At 45.4% G+C, this 17,070-nt stretch overlaps 1 protein-coding gene across 2 annotated transcripts in view; it reads left to right on the top strand.

The window, feature by feature from the left end:
* adamtsl3 (ADAMTS-like 3) overlaps positions 1-17,070 on the top strand; it is a 204,063-nt gene that overhangs the window by 114,409 nt on the left and 72,584 nt on the right. For both annotated transcript variants that reach the window (XM_046348979.1, XM_046348980.1), the window contains exon 7: positions 845-971. In XM_046348979.1, the coding sequence (XP_046204935.1) occupies positions 845-971 (127 nt within the window). The remainder of the gene's footprint in view (positions 1-844; positions 972-17,070) is intronic.

Genomic DNA, 17,070 nt, shown 5'->3' with positions numbered 1-17,070 from the left:
TCTCTCTCTCTTTCTCCGTCTCTCTCTCTCTTTCTTTCTCTGTCTTTGTTTCTCTCTTTCTCTCTCTGGCTCTCTCTCTGTCTCTCTGTTTCTCTTTCTGGCTCTCTCTCTCTCTATGTCTCTCTGTCTCTCTCTGTCATGCAAAGAAACATAGAGGGGTTTCATATGAGCTGGGCCTTCCATAGGCCGTCCACACAGCTGGTACACATTTCACTGCTATCTGAAATCCATCACACAACCTTCAAACATACAGTAGGCACTGTACATTAGTCTACCTGGTTCTGAGTCACAACCAATTCCAACTGGGTGTCTAATTCTGGGCTGTGGTTGGAACTACTGTTTTGTCTATATAGAGGGGTCAAAACTTGGTCTTAGTCACATGCTGAGGTGAATCTGAAAGGCAAGTCAAAGTTCCAGTAGCGATGAGAACATGGCGTAGCAGGCTGTGAGGAATAGAATAGACAGCAGGCTGAAATAGAACTGGGTTTAACACGTGACAGAATGGGGCCAGTCCTCTACCTTCCAATGTTTATTTATTAATGATGAGAGCATGGATGGAGCGTTGAGCTGGGAAAATAAACTGAATTCCTGAAAGGAGAAGCATGTGTGTGTGTGTGTGTGTGGGGGGGGGTACAGTGTGTCCATCTCACTCTCACTTCCTATACCTCTCTTGTAACCGCCCTCCACTCTCTCTCCCTCCGCCTCCGTTCATCCCCTCTCTATCCAAATCAAATGTTATTGTTCACATACACATGTTTAGCAGATGTTATTGTGGTTGTAGAGAAATGCTAAACCAAATCCCCCTCTCTCTTTCTCACCTCTCCATCCATATTTGTGTTGGCAGGAGGTGGGATGTGACAGACAGCTGGGCAGCGGTGCCAGGGAAGACGACTGTGGTGTGTGTGCCGGCGACGGTTCTACTTGTCGGCTGGTCCGGGGCCAGGCGCTGCCTCACGTCTCACCGGAAGAACGTAGGTACACAACAAGCTCGGCAATGCCTGAAAAAATCAACTCTTCCCTCTCTAAGCTGACCTTCTACCCTGTATCAATATCTTTACACACAGAGGTTGTGAACACACTCTCTGTTGAAAATACATTGTCGTCTCTCTCCCTTGTCCGCCTATGGCCCTAGGTAAACACAATCTCTCTTCATCTCTCTCCCTCAACCAGGTTTACAACTGCTGTGAAAATACACTCTAGTCTCCCTAGCTCTCATCTTCTTCCAGGCCCATGTAAATATCCCTCACCAACAAGGTTCACAATGCTTGTTCAAATACACTATTTATCCCTCTTTTCTCTGGCCATCAATATAGTATCGCCCCCAATGGCCCTCAATCCCTCAAGTCCTGAGCCCTGTCTCAGGTCTGGTCTGGGTTAGTTTTCTGTCTCAGGTCTGGTCTGGGTTTGTGTTCGGTCCCAGGTCTATTTTGGGTTAGTGTTCTGGCATGGGTTAGTGTTCTGTCTCAGGTCTAGCCTGGGTTAGTGTTCTGTCACAGGTCTGGCCTGGGTTAGTGTTCTGTCCCAGGTCTAGCCTGGGTTAGTGTTCTGTCTCAGGTCTAGCCTGGGTTAGTGTTCTGCCCTATGTCTGGTCTGGGTCAGTGTTCTGTCCCAGGTCTGGTCTGGGTTAGTGTTCTGTCCCAGGTCTGGTCTGGGTTACTGTTCTGCCCTATGCCTGGTCTGGGTTAGTGTTCTGTCCCAGGTCTGGTCTGGGTTAGTGTTTACATTTACATTTAAGTCATTTAGCAGACGCTCTTATCCAGAGCGACTTACAAATTGGAGTTCTATCTCAGGTCTAGTCTGGGTTACTGTTCTGCCCTATGTCTGTTCTGGGTCAGTGTTCTGTCCCAGGTCAGGTCTGGGTTAGTGTTCTGTACCAGGTCTGGTCTGGGTTAGTGTTCTGTACCAGGTCTGGTCTGGGTTAGTGTTCTGTCCCAGGTCTGGTCTGGGTTAGTGTTCTGTACCAGGTCTGGTCTGGGTTAGTGTTCTGTACCAGGTCTGGTCTGGGTTAGTGTTCTGTCCCAGGTCTGGTCTGGGTTAATGTTCTGTCCCAGGTCTGGCCTTGGTTAATGATCTGTCTTGGTGTTAATAAGTGTTATGGCTCACACAGTTTATTTATCAAAGCTGGGATACTACTATGCCATCTGGCTTAGACTGTCCACAGGTGGAGCTATCCAGTGTAAGCTTCACAATGGAGGCATTTTTTGTGTGTGGGCTTTTCATAAAATGTAATGTGTGGAGATTAAAATCATGACTGCATTTTGTCTGTCACTATTGTGATTTTTCTCACGCGATAACTGCATTCTGGTTTGCTTGGAGGTGGTTAGGGACATTAAATACCATATAAAATAGCTATGTTTTTACTAGAAAAATGTGTGGTTTGTGAATTAAATTAAATTATTGCATTCCAGTCTGCCAAGCACTGGTTACTGTAAACAGGACTGAGTTCCATGTTTCAAAGAGTTGAGAAATGTTGACTTGAAGGTCGGCCTTTTCCTGGTAAATTGTTGGCTACTGTGGTCAGCTTCATGGAATACACTACAGGAGTATTTTAGATCTTGGTGAAATCAAACATTGAAAAGGTTTCGATTCATTTTGGAATGAGGCATATGGCTGGATCTACACAATAGATGGGACATCTCAACATTACTACTTTTGAGGTGTAAAAAACATCTGACAAACTAACATTTTGTTAAGATGCTCTTGGCTATTTCCCGTACAGCTTAGCATTTCCACACGTCTTTAAAGGTTAATTAAGTAGATATTGGCACCAAATTTATTTGCATACTCAATTTATTGGCCTTCCAGCTGAGGTATTGTATCACATTCCTCAAATGAACACGGTTTGGCATGCGCTGGCGAGTGGAAATGAACATGGTTTGACATGCGCTGGAGAGTGGAAATGAACATGGTTTGGCATGCGCTGGACAGTGGAAATGAACATGGTTTGGCATGCGCTGGAGAGTGGAATTGAACATGGTTTGGCATGCGCTGGAGAGTGGAAATTAGCATGGTTTGGCATGCGCTGGAGAGTGGAAATTAACATGGTTTGGCATGCGCTGGAGAGTGGAAATGAACACGGTTTGGCATGCGCTGGAGAGTGGAAATGAACATGGTTTGGCATGCACTGGACAGTGGAAATGAACATGGTTTGGCATGCGCTGGACAGTGGAAATGAACATGGTTTGGCATGCGCTGGAGAGTGGAAATGAACACGGTTTGGCATGCGCTGGAGAGTGGAAATGAACATGGTTTGGCATGCGCTGGACAGTGGAAATGAACATGGTTTGGCATGCGCTGGACAGTGGAAATGAACATGGTTTGACATGCGCTGGAGAGTGGAATTGAACATGGTTTGGCATGCGCTGGAGAGTGGAAATTAGCATGGTTTGGCATGCGCTGGAGAGTGGAAATGAACATGGTTTGACATGTGCTGGAGAGTGGAAATGAACATGGTTTGACTTGCGCTGGCGAGTGGAAATGAACATGGTTTGGCATGCGCTGGAGAGTGGAAATTAACATGGCTCGCTCCCTCAAAAAGCCTTGCTATTAGAAATAACTTCAAGTGACCATGTAAATATTTAGATCAGTCTCTTAATTGTTGGTGGGTTTTTACAGTATCTGTCACATACCTATAGCACTGGCCAATGGGTGTTTGGTCAAGCAGTAGTGTCTGGTCTATGGCACTGCATCCCAGTGCTAGAGGCGTCACTACAGACCCTGGTTTGATCCCGGGCTGTATCACAACCAGCCATGATTGGTAGTCCCATAGGCCGGTGCACAATTGTGTTATGCAGGTGAATGAGGACCCAAAAGCGACTTGGCGAAAACAGAGTTTTTAATCCAGTAAGATACTTAACAAAACAAAAGGCATAATACTACTCGTAAAGACGAGAACAGACTGGAGACTTGATCAAGAACTGCGGGTTGCCTCGGGAAGGCACTTGAACCTAGCAGACTCAGACACCTGCTCACCACGCAGCATCTGAGGGAAACACGACACGACAGGGCAAAACATAGACACAGCACGGTGAATATAGACAAGGATCCGACAGGGCAGGTACGGAAAACAAGGAGAGAAATAGGGACTCTAATCAGGGAAAAGGATCGGGAACAGGTGTGGGAAGACTAAATGATTGATTAGGGGAATAGGAACAGCTGGGAGCAGGAACGGAACGATAGAGAGAAGAGAGAGCGAGAGAGTGAGAGAGGGAGGGGGAGAGAGAGGGATAGAAAGAGGGAAAGAACCTAATAAGACCAGCAGAGGGAAACGAATAGAAGGGGAAGCACAGGGACAAGACATGATAATTAATGACAAAACATGACAGTACCCCCCACTCACCGAGCGCCTCCTGGCGCACTCGAGGAGGAACCCTGGCGGCAACGGAGGAAATCATCAATAAGCGAACGGTCCAGCACGTCCCGAGACGGAACCCAACTCCTCTCCTCAGGACCGTAACCCTCCCAATCCACTAAGTATTGGTGACCCCGTCCCCGAGAACGCATGTCCATGATCTTACGTACCTTGTAAATAGGTGCGCTCTCGACAAGGACGGGAGGGGGGAGGGAAGACGAACGGGGTGCGAAGAAAGGGCTTGACACAGGAGACATGGAAGACAGGATGGACGCGACGAAGATGTCGCGGAAGAAGCAGTCGCACAGCGACAGGATTGACGACCTGGGAGACACGGAACGGACCAATGAACCGCGGAGTCAACTTACGAGAAGCTGTCGTAAGAGGAAGGTTGCGAGTGGAAAGCCACACTCTCTGGCCGCAACAATACCTTGGACTCTTAATCCTGCGTTTATTGGCGGCTCTCACAGTCTGTGCCCTGTAACGGCAAAGTGCAGACCTCACCCTCCTCCAGGTGCGCTCACAACGTTGGACAAACGCTTGAGCGGAGGGAACGCTGGACTCGGCAAGCTGGGATGAGAACAGAGGAGAGGCTGGTAACCCAGACTACTCTGAAACGGAGATAACCCGGTAGCAGACGAAGGAAGCGAGTTGTGAGCGTATTCTGCCCAGGGGAGCTGTTCTGCCCAAGACGCAGGGTTTCTGAAAGAAAGGCTGCGTAGTATGCGACCAATCGTCTGATTGGCCCTCTCTGCTTGACCGTTAGACTGGGGATGAAACCCGGAAGAGAGACTGACGGACGCACCAATCAAACGACAGAACTCCCTCCAAAACTGTGACGTGAATTGCGGACCTCTGTCTGAAACGGCGTCTAACGGGAGGCCATGAATTCTGAACACATTCTCGATGATGATTTGTGCCGTCTCCTTAGCGGAAGGAAGTTTAGCGAGGGGAATGAAATGTGCCGCCTTAGAGAACCTATCGACAACCGTAAGAATCACAGTCTTCCCCGCAGACAAAGGCAGACCGGTAATGAAGTCTAGGGCGATGTGAGACCATGGTCGAGAAGGAATGGGGAGCGGTCTGAGACGACCGGCAGGAGGAGAGTTACCCGACTTAGTCTGCGCGCAGTCCGAACAAGCAGCCACGAAACGGCGCGTGTCACGCTCCTGAGTCGGCCACCAAAAGCGCTGGCGAATAGACGCAAGTGTGCCTCGAACACCGGGATGACCAGCTAACTTGGCAGAGTGAGCCCACTGAAGAACAGCCAGACGAGTGGAAACAGGAACGAAAAGGAGGTTACTAGGACAAGCGCGCGGCGACGCAGTGTGCGTGAGTGCTTGCTTAACCTGTCTTTCAATTCCCCAGACTGTTAACCCGACAACACGCCCATAAGGAAGAATCCCCTCGGGATCAGTAGAAGCCACAGAAGAACTAAACAGACGGGATAAGGCATCAGGCTTGGTGTTTTTGCTACCCGGACGGTAAGAAATCACAAACTCGAAACGAGCAAAAACAACGCCCAACGAGCTTGACGGGCATTAAGTCGTTTGGCAGAACGGATGTACTCAAGGTTCTTATGGTCTGTCCAAACGACAAAAGGAACGGTCGCCCCCTCCAACCACTGTCGCCATTCGCCTAGGGCTAAGCGGATGGAGAGCAGTTCACGGTTACCCACATCATAGTTGCGCTCAGATGGCGACAGGCGATGAGAAAAATAAGCGCAAGGATGAACCTTATCGTCAGACTGGAAGCGCTGGGAAAGAATGGCTCCCACGCCTACCTCTGAAGCGTCAACCTCGACAATGAATTGTCTAGTGACGTCAGGAGTAACGAGGATAGGAGCGGACGTAAAACGTTCTTTTAGAAGATCAAAAGCTCCCTGGGCGGAACCGGACCACTTAAAACACGTCTTGACAGAAGTAAGAGCTGTGAGAGGGGCAGCAACTTGACCGAAATTACGAATGAAACGCCGATAGAAATTAGCGAAACCTAAAAAGCGCTGCAACTCGACACGTGACCTTGGAACGGGCCAATCACTGACAGCTTGGACCTTAGCGGAATCCATCTGAATGCCTTCAGCGGAAATAACGGAACCGAGAAAAGTAACGGAGGAGACATGAAAAGAGCACTTCTCAGCCTTTACGTAGAGACAATTCTCTAAAAGGCGCTGTAGAACACGTCGAACGTGCTGAACATGAATCTCGAGTGACGGTGAAAAAATCAGGATATCGTCAAGATAGACAAAAACAAAGATGTTCAGCATGTCTCTCAGAACATCATTAACTAATGCCTGAAAAACAGCTGGCGCATTGGCGAGACCAAACGGCAGAACCCGGTACTCAAAATGCCCTAACGGAGTGTTAAACGCCGTTTTCCACTCGTCCCCCTCTCTGATGCGCACGAGATGGTAAGCGTTACGAAGGTCCAACTTAGTAAAGCACCTGGCTCCCTGCAGAATCTCGAAGGCTGATGACATAAGGGGAAGCGGATAACGATTCTTAACCGTTATGTCATTCAGCCCTCGATAATCCACGCAGGGGCGCAGAGTACCGTCCTTCTTCTTAACAAAAAGAACCCCGCCCCGGCCGGAGAGGAAGAAGGCACTATGGTACCGGCGTCAAGAGACACAGATAAATAATCCTCGAGAGCCTTACGTTCGGGAGCCGACAGAGAGTATAGTCTACCCCGAGGAGGAGTGGTCCCCGGAAGGAGATCAATACTACAATCATACGACCGGTGAGGAGGAAGGGAGTTGGCTCGGGACCGACTGAAGACCGTGCGCAGATCATGATATTCCTCCGGCACTCCTGTCAAATCGCCAGGTTCCTCCTGAGAAGTGGGGACAGAAGAAATGGGAGGGATGGCAGACATTAAGCACTTCACATGACAAGATACGTTCCAGGATAGGATAGAATTACAAGACCAATTAATAGAAGGATTATGACATACTAGCCAGGGATGACCCAAAACAACAGGTGTAAAAGGTGAACGAAAAATCAAAAAAGAAATAGTCTCACTGTGGTTACCAGATACTGTGAGAGTTAAAGGTAGTGTCTCAAATCTGATACTGGGAAGATGACTACCATCTAAGGCAAACATGGGCGTAGGCTTGTCTAACTGTCTGAAAGGAATGTTATGTTTCCGAACCCATGCTTCGTCCATGAAACAACCCTCAGCCCCAGAGTCAATCAAGGCACTGCATGTAGCACCCGAACCGGTCCAGCGTAGATGGACCGACATAGTAGTACAGGATCTAGATGAAGAGACCTGAGTAGTAGCGCTCACCAGTAGCCCTCCGCTTACTGATGAGCTCTGGCCTTTTACTGGACATGAATTGACAAAATGTCCATCAAATCCGCAATAGAGGCACAGGCGGTTGGTGATCCTCCGTTCCCTCTCCTTGGTCGAGATGCGAATACCTCCCAGCTGCATGGGCTCAGTCTCTGAGCCAGAGGAGGGAGATGGTTGCGATGCGGAGCAGGGAAACATCGTTGACGCGAGCTCTCTTCCACGAGCTTGGTGACGAAGATCTACCCGTCGTTCTATGCGGATGGCGAGAGCAATCAAAGAGTCCACACTGGAAGGAACCTCCCGAGAGAGAATCTCATCTTTGACCACTGTGTGGAGTCCCTCCAGAAAACGAGCGAGCAGCGCCGGCTCGTTCCAGTCACTAGAGGCAGCAAGAGTACGAAACTCTATAGAGTAATCCGTTATGGATCGATCACCTTGGCATAGGGAAGCCAGGGCCCTAGAAGCCTCCCCACCAAAAACTGAACGGTCAAAAACCCGAATCATCTCCTCTTTAAAGTTCTGGTAATTGTTAGAACAATCAGCCCTTGCCTCCCAGATAGCTGTGCCCCACTCTCGGGCCCGGCCAGTAAGGAGTGAAATGACGTAAGCAACCCGAGCTCTCTCGCTAGAGTATGTGTTGGGTTGGAGAGAGAACACAATATCACACTGGGTGAGAAAGGAGCGGCACTCCGTGGGCTGCCCGGAGTAGCAAGGTGGGTTATTAACCCTAGGTTCCGGAGGCTCGGCAGGCCAGGAAGTAACAGGTGGCACGAGACGAAGACTCTGGAACTGTCCAGAGAGGTCGGAAACCTGAGCGGCCAGGTTCTCCACGGCATGGCGAGCAGCAGACAATTCCTGCTCGTGTCTGCCGAGCATGGCTCCTTGGATCTTGACGGCAGTGTTACGAGCCTCTGTAGTCGCTGGGTCCATTCCTTGGTCGGATCCTTCTGTTATGCAGGTGAATGAGGACCCAAAAGCGACTTGGCGAAAACAGAGTTTTTAATCCAGTAAGATACTTAACAAAACAAAAGGCATAATACTACTCGTAAAGACGAGAACAGACTGGAGACTTGATCAAGAACTGCGGGTTGCCTCGGGAAGGCACTTGAACCTAGCAGACTCAGACACCTGCTCACCACGCAGCATCTGAGGGAAACACGACACGACAGGGCAAAACATAGACACAGCACGGTGAATATAGACAAGGATCCGACAGGGCAGGTACGGAAAACAAGGAGAGAAATAGGGACTCTAATCAGGGAAAAGGATCGGGAACAGGTGTGGGAAGACTAAATGATTGATTAGGGGAATAGGAACAGCTGGGAGCAGGAACGGAACGATAGAGAGAAGAGAGAGCGAGAGAGTGAGAGAGGGAGGGGGAGAGAGAGGGATAGAAAGAGGGAAAGAACCTAATAAGACCAGCAGAGGGAAACGAATAGAAGGGGAAGCACAGGGACAAGACATGATAATTAATGACAAAACATGACAAATTGGCCCAGCATCGTCCGGGTTAGGGTTTGGCCAGGGTAGGCCGTCATTGTAAAATAAGAATTTGTTCTTGTCTGACTTGCCTAGTTAAATAAAGGTAAAACATTGTAAAACACTCACTTTGGGAGCAAATTGGAAAACTCCAGAAAGTACTGTAGTATTGTGATTGTATGAGCTCAAAGTAGTTGAACTAACAGTGACATTGGGTTTGTACTGTACATTTAGTTGAACTAACAGTGACATTGGGTATGTACTGTACATTTAGTTGAACTAACAGTGACATTGGGTATGTACTGCACATTTAGTTGAACTAACAGTGACATTGGGTATGTACTGTACATTTAGTTGAACTAACAGTGACATTGGGTATGTACTGTACATTTAGTTGAACTAACAGTGACATTGGGTATGTACTGTACATTTAGTTGAACTAACAGTGACATTGGGTTTGTACTGTACATTTAGTTGAACTAACAGTGACATTGGGTATGTACTGTACATTTAGTTGAACTAACAGTGACATTGGGTATGTACTGTACATTTAGTTGAACTAACAGTGACATTGGGTTGGTTTCTCAAATGACTGCCTCACCTGGTTCACCAACTACTTCTCAGACAGAGTTCAGTGTGTCAAATCGGAGGGCCTGTTGTCCGAACCTCTGGCAGTCTCTATGGGGGTGCCACAGGGTTCAATTCTCGGGCTGACTCTCTTCTCTGTATACATAAATGATGTCGCTCTTGCTGCTGGTGATTCTCTGATCCACCTCTACACAGATGACACCATTCTGTATACTTCTGGCCCTTCTTTGGACACTGTGTTAACACACCTCCAGACGAGCTTCAATGCCATACAACTCTCCTTCCGTGGCCTCCAACTGCTCTTAAATGCAAGTAGATCTAAATGCATGCTCTTCCACCGATCACTGTCTGCACCTGCCCGCCCGTCCAGCATCACTACTCTGGACGGTTCTGACTTAGAATACGTGGACAACTACAAATACCTAGGTGTCCGGCTAGACTGTAAACTCTCCTTCCAGAATCACATTAAGCGTCTCCAATCCAAAATTAAATCTAGAATCAGCTTCCTATTTCACAACAAAGCATCCTTCACTCATGCTGTCAAACATATCCTCGTAAAACTGACTATCCTACCAATCCTCGACTTCGGCGAGGTCCTTTACAAAATAGCCTCCAACACTCTACGCAGCAAATTGGATGCAGTCTATCACAGTGCCATCCGTTTTGTCACCAAAGCCCCATATACCACCCACCACTACAACCTGTATGCTCTCGTTGGCTGGCCCTCGCTTCATATTCGTCGCCAAACCCACTGGCTCCAGGTCATCTGTAAGTCTTTACTAGGTCAAGCCCCGCCTTACCTCAGCTCACTGGTCAACATAGCAGCACCCACCCATAGCACGCGCTCCAGCAGGTATATCTCACTGGTCACCCCCAAAGCCAATTCCTCCTTTGGCCACCTTTACTTCCAGTTCTCTGCCGCCACCATGGCCTATTTATTGCCTTACCTCCCTTATCCTACCTCATTTGCACACACTGTATATAGCTTTTTCTATTGTGTTATTGACTGTATGTTTGTTTATTCCATGTGTAACTCTGTGTTGTTGTTTTTGTCGCACTGCTTTGCTTTATCTTGGCCAGGTCACAGTTGTAAATGAGAACTTGTTCTCAACTAGCCTACCTGGTTAAATAAAGGTGAAATAAAAATACAAAAATAAGTTGGGTGTGTACTGTACATTTAGTTGAATTCGCAGCGATAGTGCAGCCAAAACGCGTCAGTTTTTAAACTGTGTTCCCATTGAACATGCCATAGAAATAAAGGCATTTTAATGAATTATATGAAGAGTGCCCTGATCTTCCTTTCTTTTTGATTCTAACAGTGACATTGGGTTTGTACTGTACAGTACAGCTGTCGATGCCTGGGATTATTCAGCATATTTAGGAGGGAAAACACTGCATTCTGTTGAACTTCGGCATAGTATTTACAGTTTACCTCTAAATAAAATGTCTATCAATTTTAGATACCCAAGACATGTTATTAGGGTTAGTAGTTTTCTATCTATTTTAATATGGATGTCCAAGACATATTATCAGGGTTAGTAGTTTCTATCTATTTTAATATGGATGTCCAAGACATATTATCAGGGTTAGTAGTTTTCTATGTATTTTAATATGGATGTCCAAGACATATTATCAGGGTTAGTAGTTTTCTATCTATTTTAATATGGATGTCCAAGACATATTATCAGGGTTAGTAGTTTTCTATCTATTTTAATATGGATGTCCAAGACATATTATCAGGGTTAGTAGTTTTCTATGTATTTTAATATGGATGTCCAAGACATATTATCAGGGTTAGTAGTTTTCCATCTATTTTAATATGGATGTCCAAGACATATTATCAGGGTTAGTAGTTTTCCATCTATTTTAATATGGATGTCCAAGACATATTATCAGGGTTAGTAGTTTTCTATGTATTTTAATATGGATGTCCAAGACATATTATCAGGGTTAGTAGTTTTCCATCTATTTTAATATGGATGTCCAAGACATATTATCAGGGTTAGTAGTTTTCCATCTATTTTAATATGGATGTCCAAGACATATTATCAGGGTTTGATGTTTTCCTGACAATGTGACCTGACCAAAAATAGTAGACCATTACTAGGTCCCGGCTGACCCCATTAGACCATTACTAGGTCCTGGCTGACCCCATTAGATCATTACTAGGTCCTGGCTGACCCCATTAGACCATTACTAGGTCCTGGCTGACCCCATTAGACCATTACTAGGTCCTGGCTGACCCCATTAGACCATTACTAGGTCCCGGCTGACCCCATTAGACCATTACTAGGCCCCGGCTGACCCCATTAGACCATTACTAGGTCCTGGCTGACCCCATTAGATCATTACTAGGTCCCGGCTGACCCCATTAGACCATTACTAGGTCCCGGCTGACCCCATTAGACCATTACTAGGTCCCGGCTGACCCCATTAGACCATTACTAGGTCCTGGCTGACCCCATTAGACCATTACTAGGTCCCGGCTGACCCCATTAGACCATTACTAGGTCCCGGCTGACCCCATTAGACCATTACTAGGCCCTGGCTGACCTCATTAGACCATTACTAGGCCCCGGCTGACCCCATTAGACCATTACTAGGCCCTGGCTGACCCCATTAGACCATTACTAGGTCCCGGCTGACCCCATTAGACCATTACTAGGTCCCGGCTGACCCCATTAGACCATTACTAGGTCCTGGCTGACCCCATTAGACCATTACTAGGTCCCGGCTGACCCCATTAGACCATTACTAGGCCCCGGCTGACCCCATTAGACCATTACTAGGCCCTGGCTGACCCCATTAGACCATTACTAGGTCCTGGCTTACCCCATTAGACCATTACTAGGTCCCGGCTGACCCCATTAGACCATTACTAGGTCCTGGCTGACCCCATTAGACCATTACTAGGTCCCGGCTGACCCCATTAGACCATTACTAGGTCCCGGCTGACCCATTAGACCATTACTAGGTCCCGACTGACCCCATTAGACCATTACTAGGTCCTGGCTGACCCCATTAGACCATTACTAGGCCCTGGCTGACCTCATTAGACCATTACTAGGCCCTTGGCTGACCCCATTAGACCATTACTAGGTCCTGGCTGACCCCATTAGACCATTACTAGGTCCCGGCTGACCCCATTAGACCATTACTAGGCCCCGGCTGACCCCATTAGACCATTACTAGGCCCTGGCTGACCTCATTAGACCATTACTAGGTCCCGGCTGACCCCATTAGACCATTACTAGGCCCTGGCTGACCCCATTAGACCATTACTAGGTCCTGGCTGACCCCATTAGACCATTACTAGGCCCCGGCTGACCCATTAGACCATTACTAGGTCCTGGCTGACCCATTAGACCATTACTAGGCCCTGGCTGACCTCATTAGACCATTACTAGGCCCTGGCTGACCCCATTAGACCATTACTAGGTCCTGGCTGACCCCATTAGACCATTACTAGGTCCCGGCTGACCCCATTAGACCATTACTAGGCCCTGGCTGACCCCATTAGACCATTACTAGGCCCCGGCTGACCCCATTAGACCATTACTAGGCCCCGGCTGACCCCATTAGACCATTACTAGGTCCCGGCTGACCCCATTAGACCATTACTAGGTCCCGGCTGACCCCATTAGACCATTACTAGGCCCCGGCTGACCCCATTAGACCATTACTAGGTCCTGGCTGACCCCATTAGACCATTACTAGGTCCTGGCTGACCCCATTAGACCATTACTAGGTCCTGGCTGACCCCATTAGACCATTACTAGGTCCTAACTCTAGTTGTGTTTGATCGTGTCAAACCCCAGCCATAACTGTCCATATATAATATTATTATTACCATGAGCCACAGTATCAGTATGTCTATACTGTCTAGAAACCTTCTGTCCTCTACTAGCTACTACCAGCACAAGGCTGTATTTGTAGCTGCCCACTAATATGGACGAAGCTGAGCCTTATGCAGTGGAAAGAGACATTTATATTGTTGTTGGACAGCGCCAGTCGTCAGCATTCGCTCTGCCTGGGTCTGCCAGTCGCACTTAAGTCACTTCTCCTCTTCCAAGAATTCCCCCTCGCTCGGAACAAAGAGCTCAAACAGTTGGAGTCCGAGTTCCCGACAAAGAAGTACTGGGACTTTTGTTTCGACGGGCAGAGTTAGACGTTTTCACAGCATCGTGCTTGTTCCTTTTAAGAGGCTGTTTGACCAAATCTCAGGGTAACTCAATCCAAGCGCGTTATGTTCTCTCTAATAAAGAGCGTCTCGCCAATAATTCACGGTGGGTCACAGTGACATGTAGGCTACCTCCAGGTCCCATTGAGAAGCTGGCAGAGGGGAGCAGAGCACCCTGACAGTCATCAGATTGTTGGGGAGGCTCTACTGTTTCTCCCTTTCTTTCCCTTTATACTCTCTCTCTCGTTATACTCTCTCTTTATACTCTCTCTCTCTTTATACTCTCTTTATACTCTCTCTCTCTTTATACTCTCTTTATACTCTGTCTTTATACTCTCTCTTCATACTCTCTACTCTTTATACTCTCTCTCTCTCTCGTTATACTCTCTCTTTATACTCTCTCTCTCTTTATACTCTCTTTATACTCTCTCTTTATACTCTCTCTCTCTTCATACTCTCTACTCTTTATACTCTCTCTCTCGTTATACTCTCTCTTTTTATACTCTCTCTCTCGTTATACTCTCTCTTTTTATACTCTCTCTCTCTTTATACTCTCTCTCTCTTTTTATACTCTCTCTACTCTTTATACTCTCTCTCTCTTTTTATACTCTCTCTCTTTATACTCTCTCTTTATACTCTCTCTATCTTTATACTCTCTCTCTCTTTATACTCTCTCTCTTTATACTCTCTCTCTCTTTATACTCTCTCTCTTTATACTCTCTCTCTCTTTATACTCTCTCTCTTTATACTCTCTCTCTCTTTATACTCCCTACTCTTTATACTCTCTCTCTTTATCCTTTCTCTCTTTATCCTTTCTCTCTTTATCCTTTCTCTCTTTATACTCTCTCTTTATACTCTCTCTCTCTTTATCCTTTCTCTCTTTATACTCTCTCTCTCTTTATACTCTCTCTTTATACTCTCTCTCTCGTTATACTCTCTCTTTTTATACTCTCTCTCTCGTTATACTCTCTCTTTTTATACTCTCTCTCTCTTTATACTCTCTCTCTCTTTTTATACTCTCTCTACTCTTTATACTCTCTCTCTCTTTTTATACTCTCTCTCTTTATACTCTCTCTTTATCCTTTCTCTCTTTATCCTTTCTCTCTTTATACTCTCTCTTTATACTCTCTCTCTCTTTATCCTTTCTCTCTTTATACTCTCTCTCTCTTTATCCTTTCTCTCTTTATACTCTCTCTCTCTTTATACTCTCTCTTTATACTCTCTCTCTCTTTATACTCTCTCTCTTTTTATACTCTCTCTCTCTTTATACTCTCTCTTTATACTCTCTCTCTCTTTATACTCTCTCTCTCTTTAGATTCTCTCTCTCTTTATACTCCCTACTCTTTATACTCTCTCTCTTTATCCTTTCTCTCTTTATCCTTTCTCTCTTTATCCTTTCTCTCTTTATACTCTCTCTCTCTTTATACTCTCTCTCTCTTTATACTCTCTCTCTTTATACTCTCTCTCTTTATACTCTCTCTCTCTTTATACTCTCTCTCTCTTTATACTCTCTCTCTCTTTATACTCTCTCTCTTTATACTCTCTCTCTTTATACTCCCTCTCTCTTTATACTCTCTCTCTCTTTATACTCTCTCTCTCTTTATACTCTCTCTCTCTTTATACTCTCTCTCTCTTTATACTCTCTCTCTCTTTATACTCTCTCTCTCTTTTTATACTCTCTCTACTCTTTATACTCTCTCTCTCTTTATACTCTCTCTCTCTTTATACTCTCTCTCTCTTTATACTCTCTCTCTCTCTTTATACTCTCTCTCTCTTTATACTCTCTCTCTCTTTATACTCTCTCTCTCTTTATACTCTCTCTCTCTTTATACTCTCTCTCTCTTTATACTCTCTCTCTCTTTATACTCTCTCTCTCTTTATACTCTCTCTCTCTTTATACTCTCTCTCTCTTTATACTCTCTCTCTCTTTTTATACTCTCTCTACTCTTTATACTCTCTCTCTCTTTTTATACTCTCTCTCTTTATACTCTCTCTTTATACTCTCTCTATCTTTATACTCTCTCTCTCTTTATACTCTCTCTCTCTCTTTATACTCTCTCTCTCTTTTTATACTCTCTCTCTTTATACTCTCTCTTTATACTCTCTCTATCTTTATACTCTCTCTCTCTTTATACTCTCTCTCTCTCTTTATACTCTCTCTCTCTTTATACTCTCTCTCTTTATACTCTCTCTCTCTTTATACTCTCTCTCTTTATACTCTCTCTCTCTTTATACTCTCTCTCTTTATCCTTTCTCTCTTTATCCTTTCTCTCTTTATCCTTTCTCTCTTTATACTCTCTCTTTATACTCTCTCTCTCTTTATCCTTTCTCTCTTTATACTCTCTCTCTTTATACTCTCTCTTTATACTCTCTCTCTCTTTATACTCTCTCTTAATACTCTCTCTCTCGTTATACTCTCTCTTTTTATACTCTCTCTCTCGTTATACTCTCTCTTTTTATACTCTCTCTCTCTTTATACTCTCTCTCTTTTTATACTCTCTCTACTCTTTATACTCTCTCTCTCTTTTTATACTCTCTCTCTTTATACTCTCTCTTTATACTCTCTCTATCTTTATACTCTCTCTCTCTTTATACTCTCTCTCTTTATACTCTCTCTCTTTATACTCTCTCTCTCTTTATACTCTCTCTCTTTATACTCTCTCTCTCTTTATACTCCCTACTCTTTATACTCTCTCTCTTTATCCTTTCTCTCTTTATCCTTTCTCTCTTTATCCTTTCTCTCTTTATACTCTCTCTTTATACTCTCTCTCTCTTTATCCTTTCTCTCTTTATACTCTCTCTCTTTATACTCTCTCTTTATACTCTCTCTCTCTTTATACTCTCTCTTTATACTCTCTCTCTCTTTATACTCTCTCTTTATACTCTCTCTCTCTCTTTATACTCTCTCTCTCTTTAGATTCTCTCTCTCTTTATACTCCCTACTCTTTATACTCTCTCTCTTTATCCTTTCTCTCTTTATCCTTTCTCTCTTTATCCTTTCTCTCTTTATACTCTCTCTCTCTTTATACTCTCTCTCTTTATACTCCCTTCTCTTTATACTCTCTCTCTCTTTATACTCTCTCTCTCTTTATACTCTCTCTCTCTTTATACTCCCTTCTCTTTATACTCTCTCTCTCTTTATACTCTCTCTCTCTTTATACTCTCTCTCTCTTTATAC

The sequence above is a fragment of the Oncorhynchus gorbuscha genome, linkage group LG05 (genome assembly GCF_021184085.1).
Source record: "Oncorhynchus gorbuscha isolate QuinsamMale2020 ecotype Even-year linkage group LG05, OgorEven_v1.0, whole genome shotgun sequence".
NCBI lineage: Eukaryota > Metazoa > Chordata > Actinopteri > Salmoniformes > Salmonidae > Oncorhynchus > Oncorhynchus gorbuscha.
The sequence above is the reverse complement of the archived record's forward strand: the minus strand, read 5'-3'. Positions and strand labels throughout refer to the sequence as shown.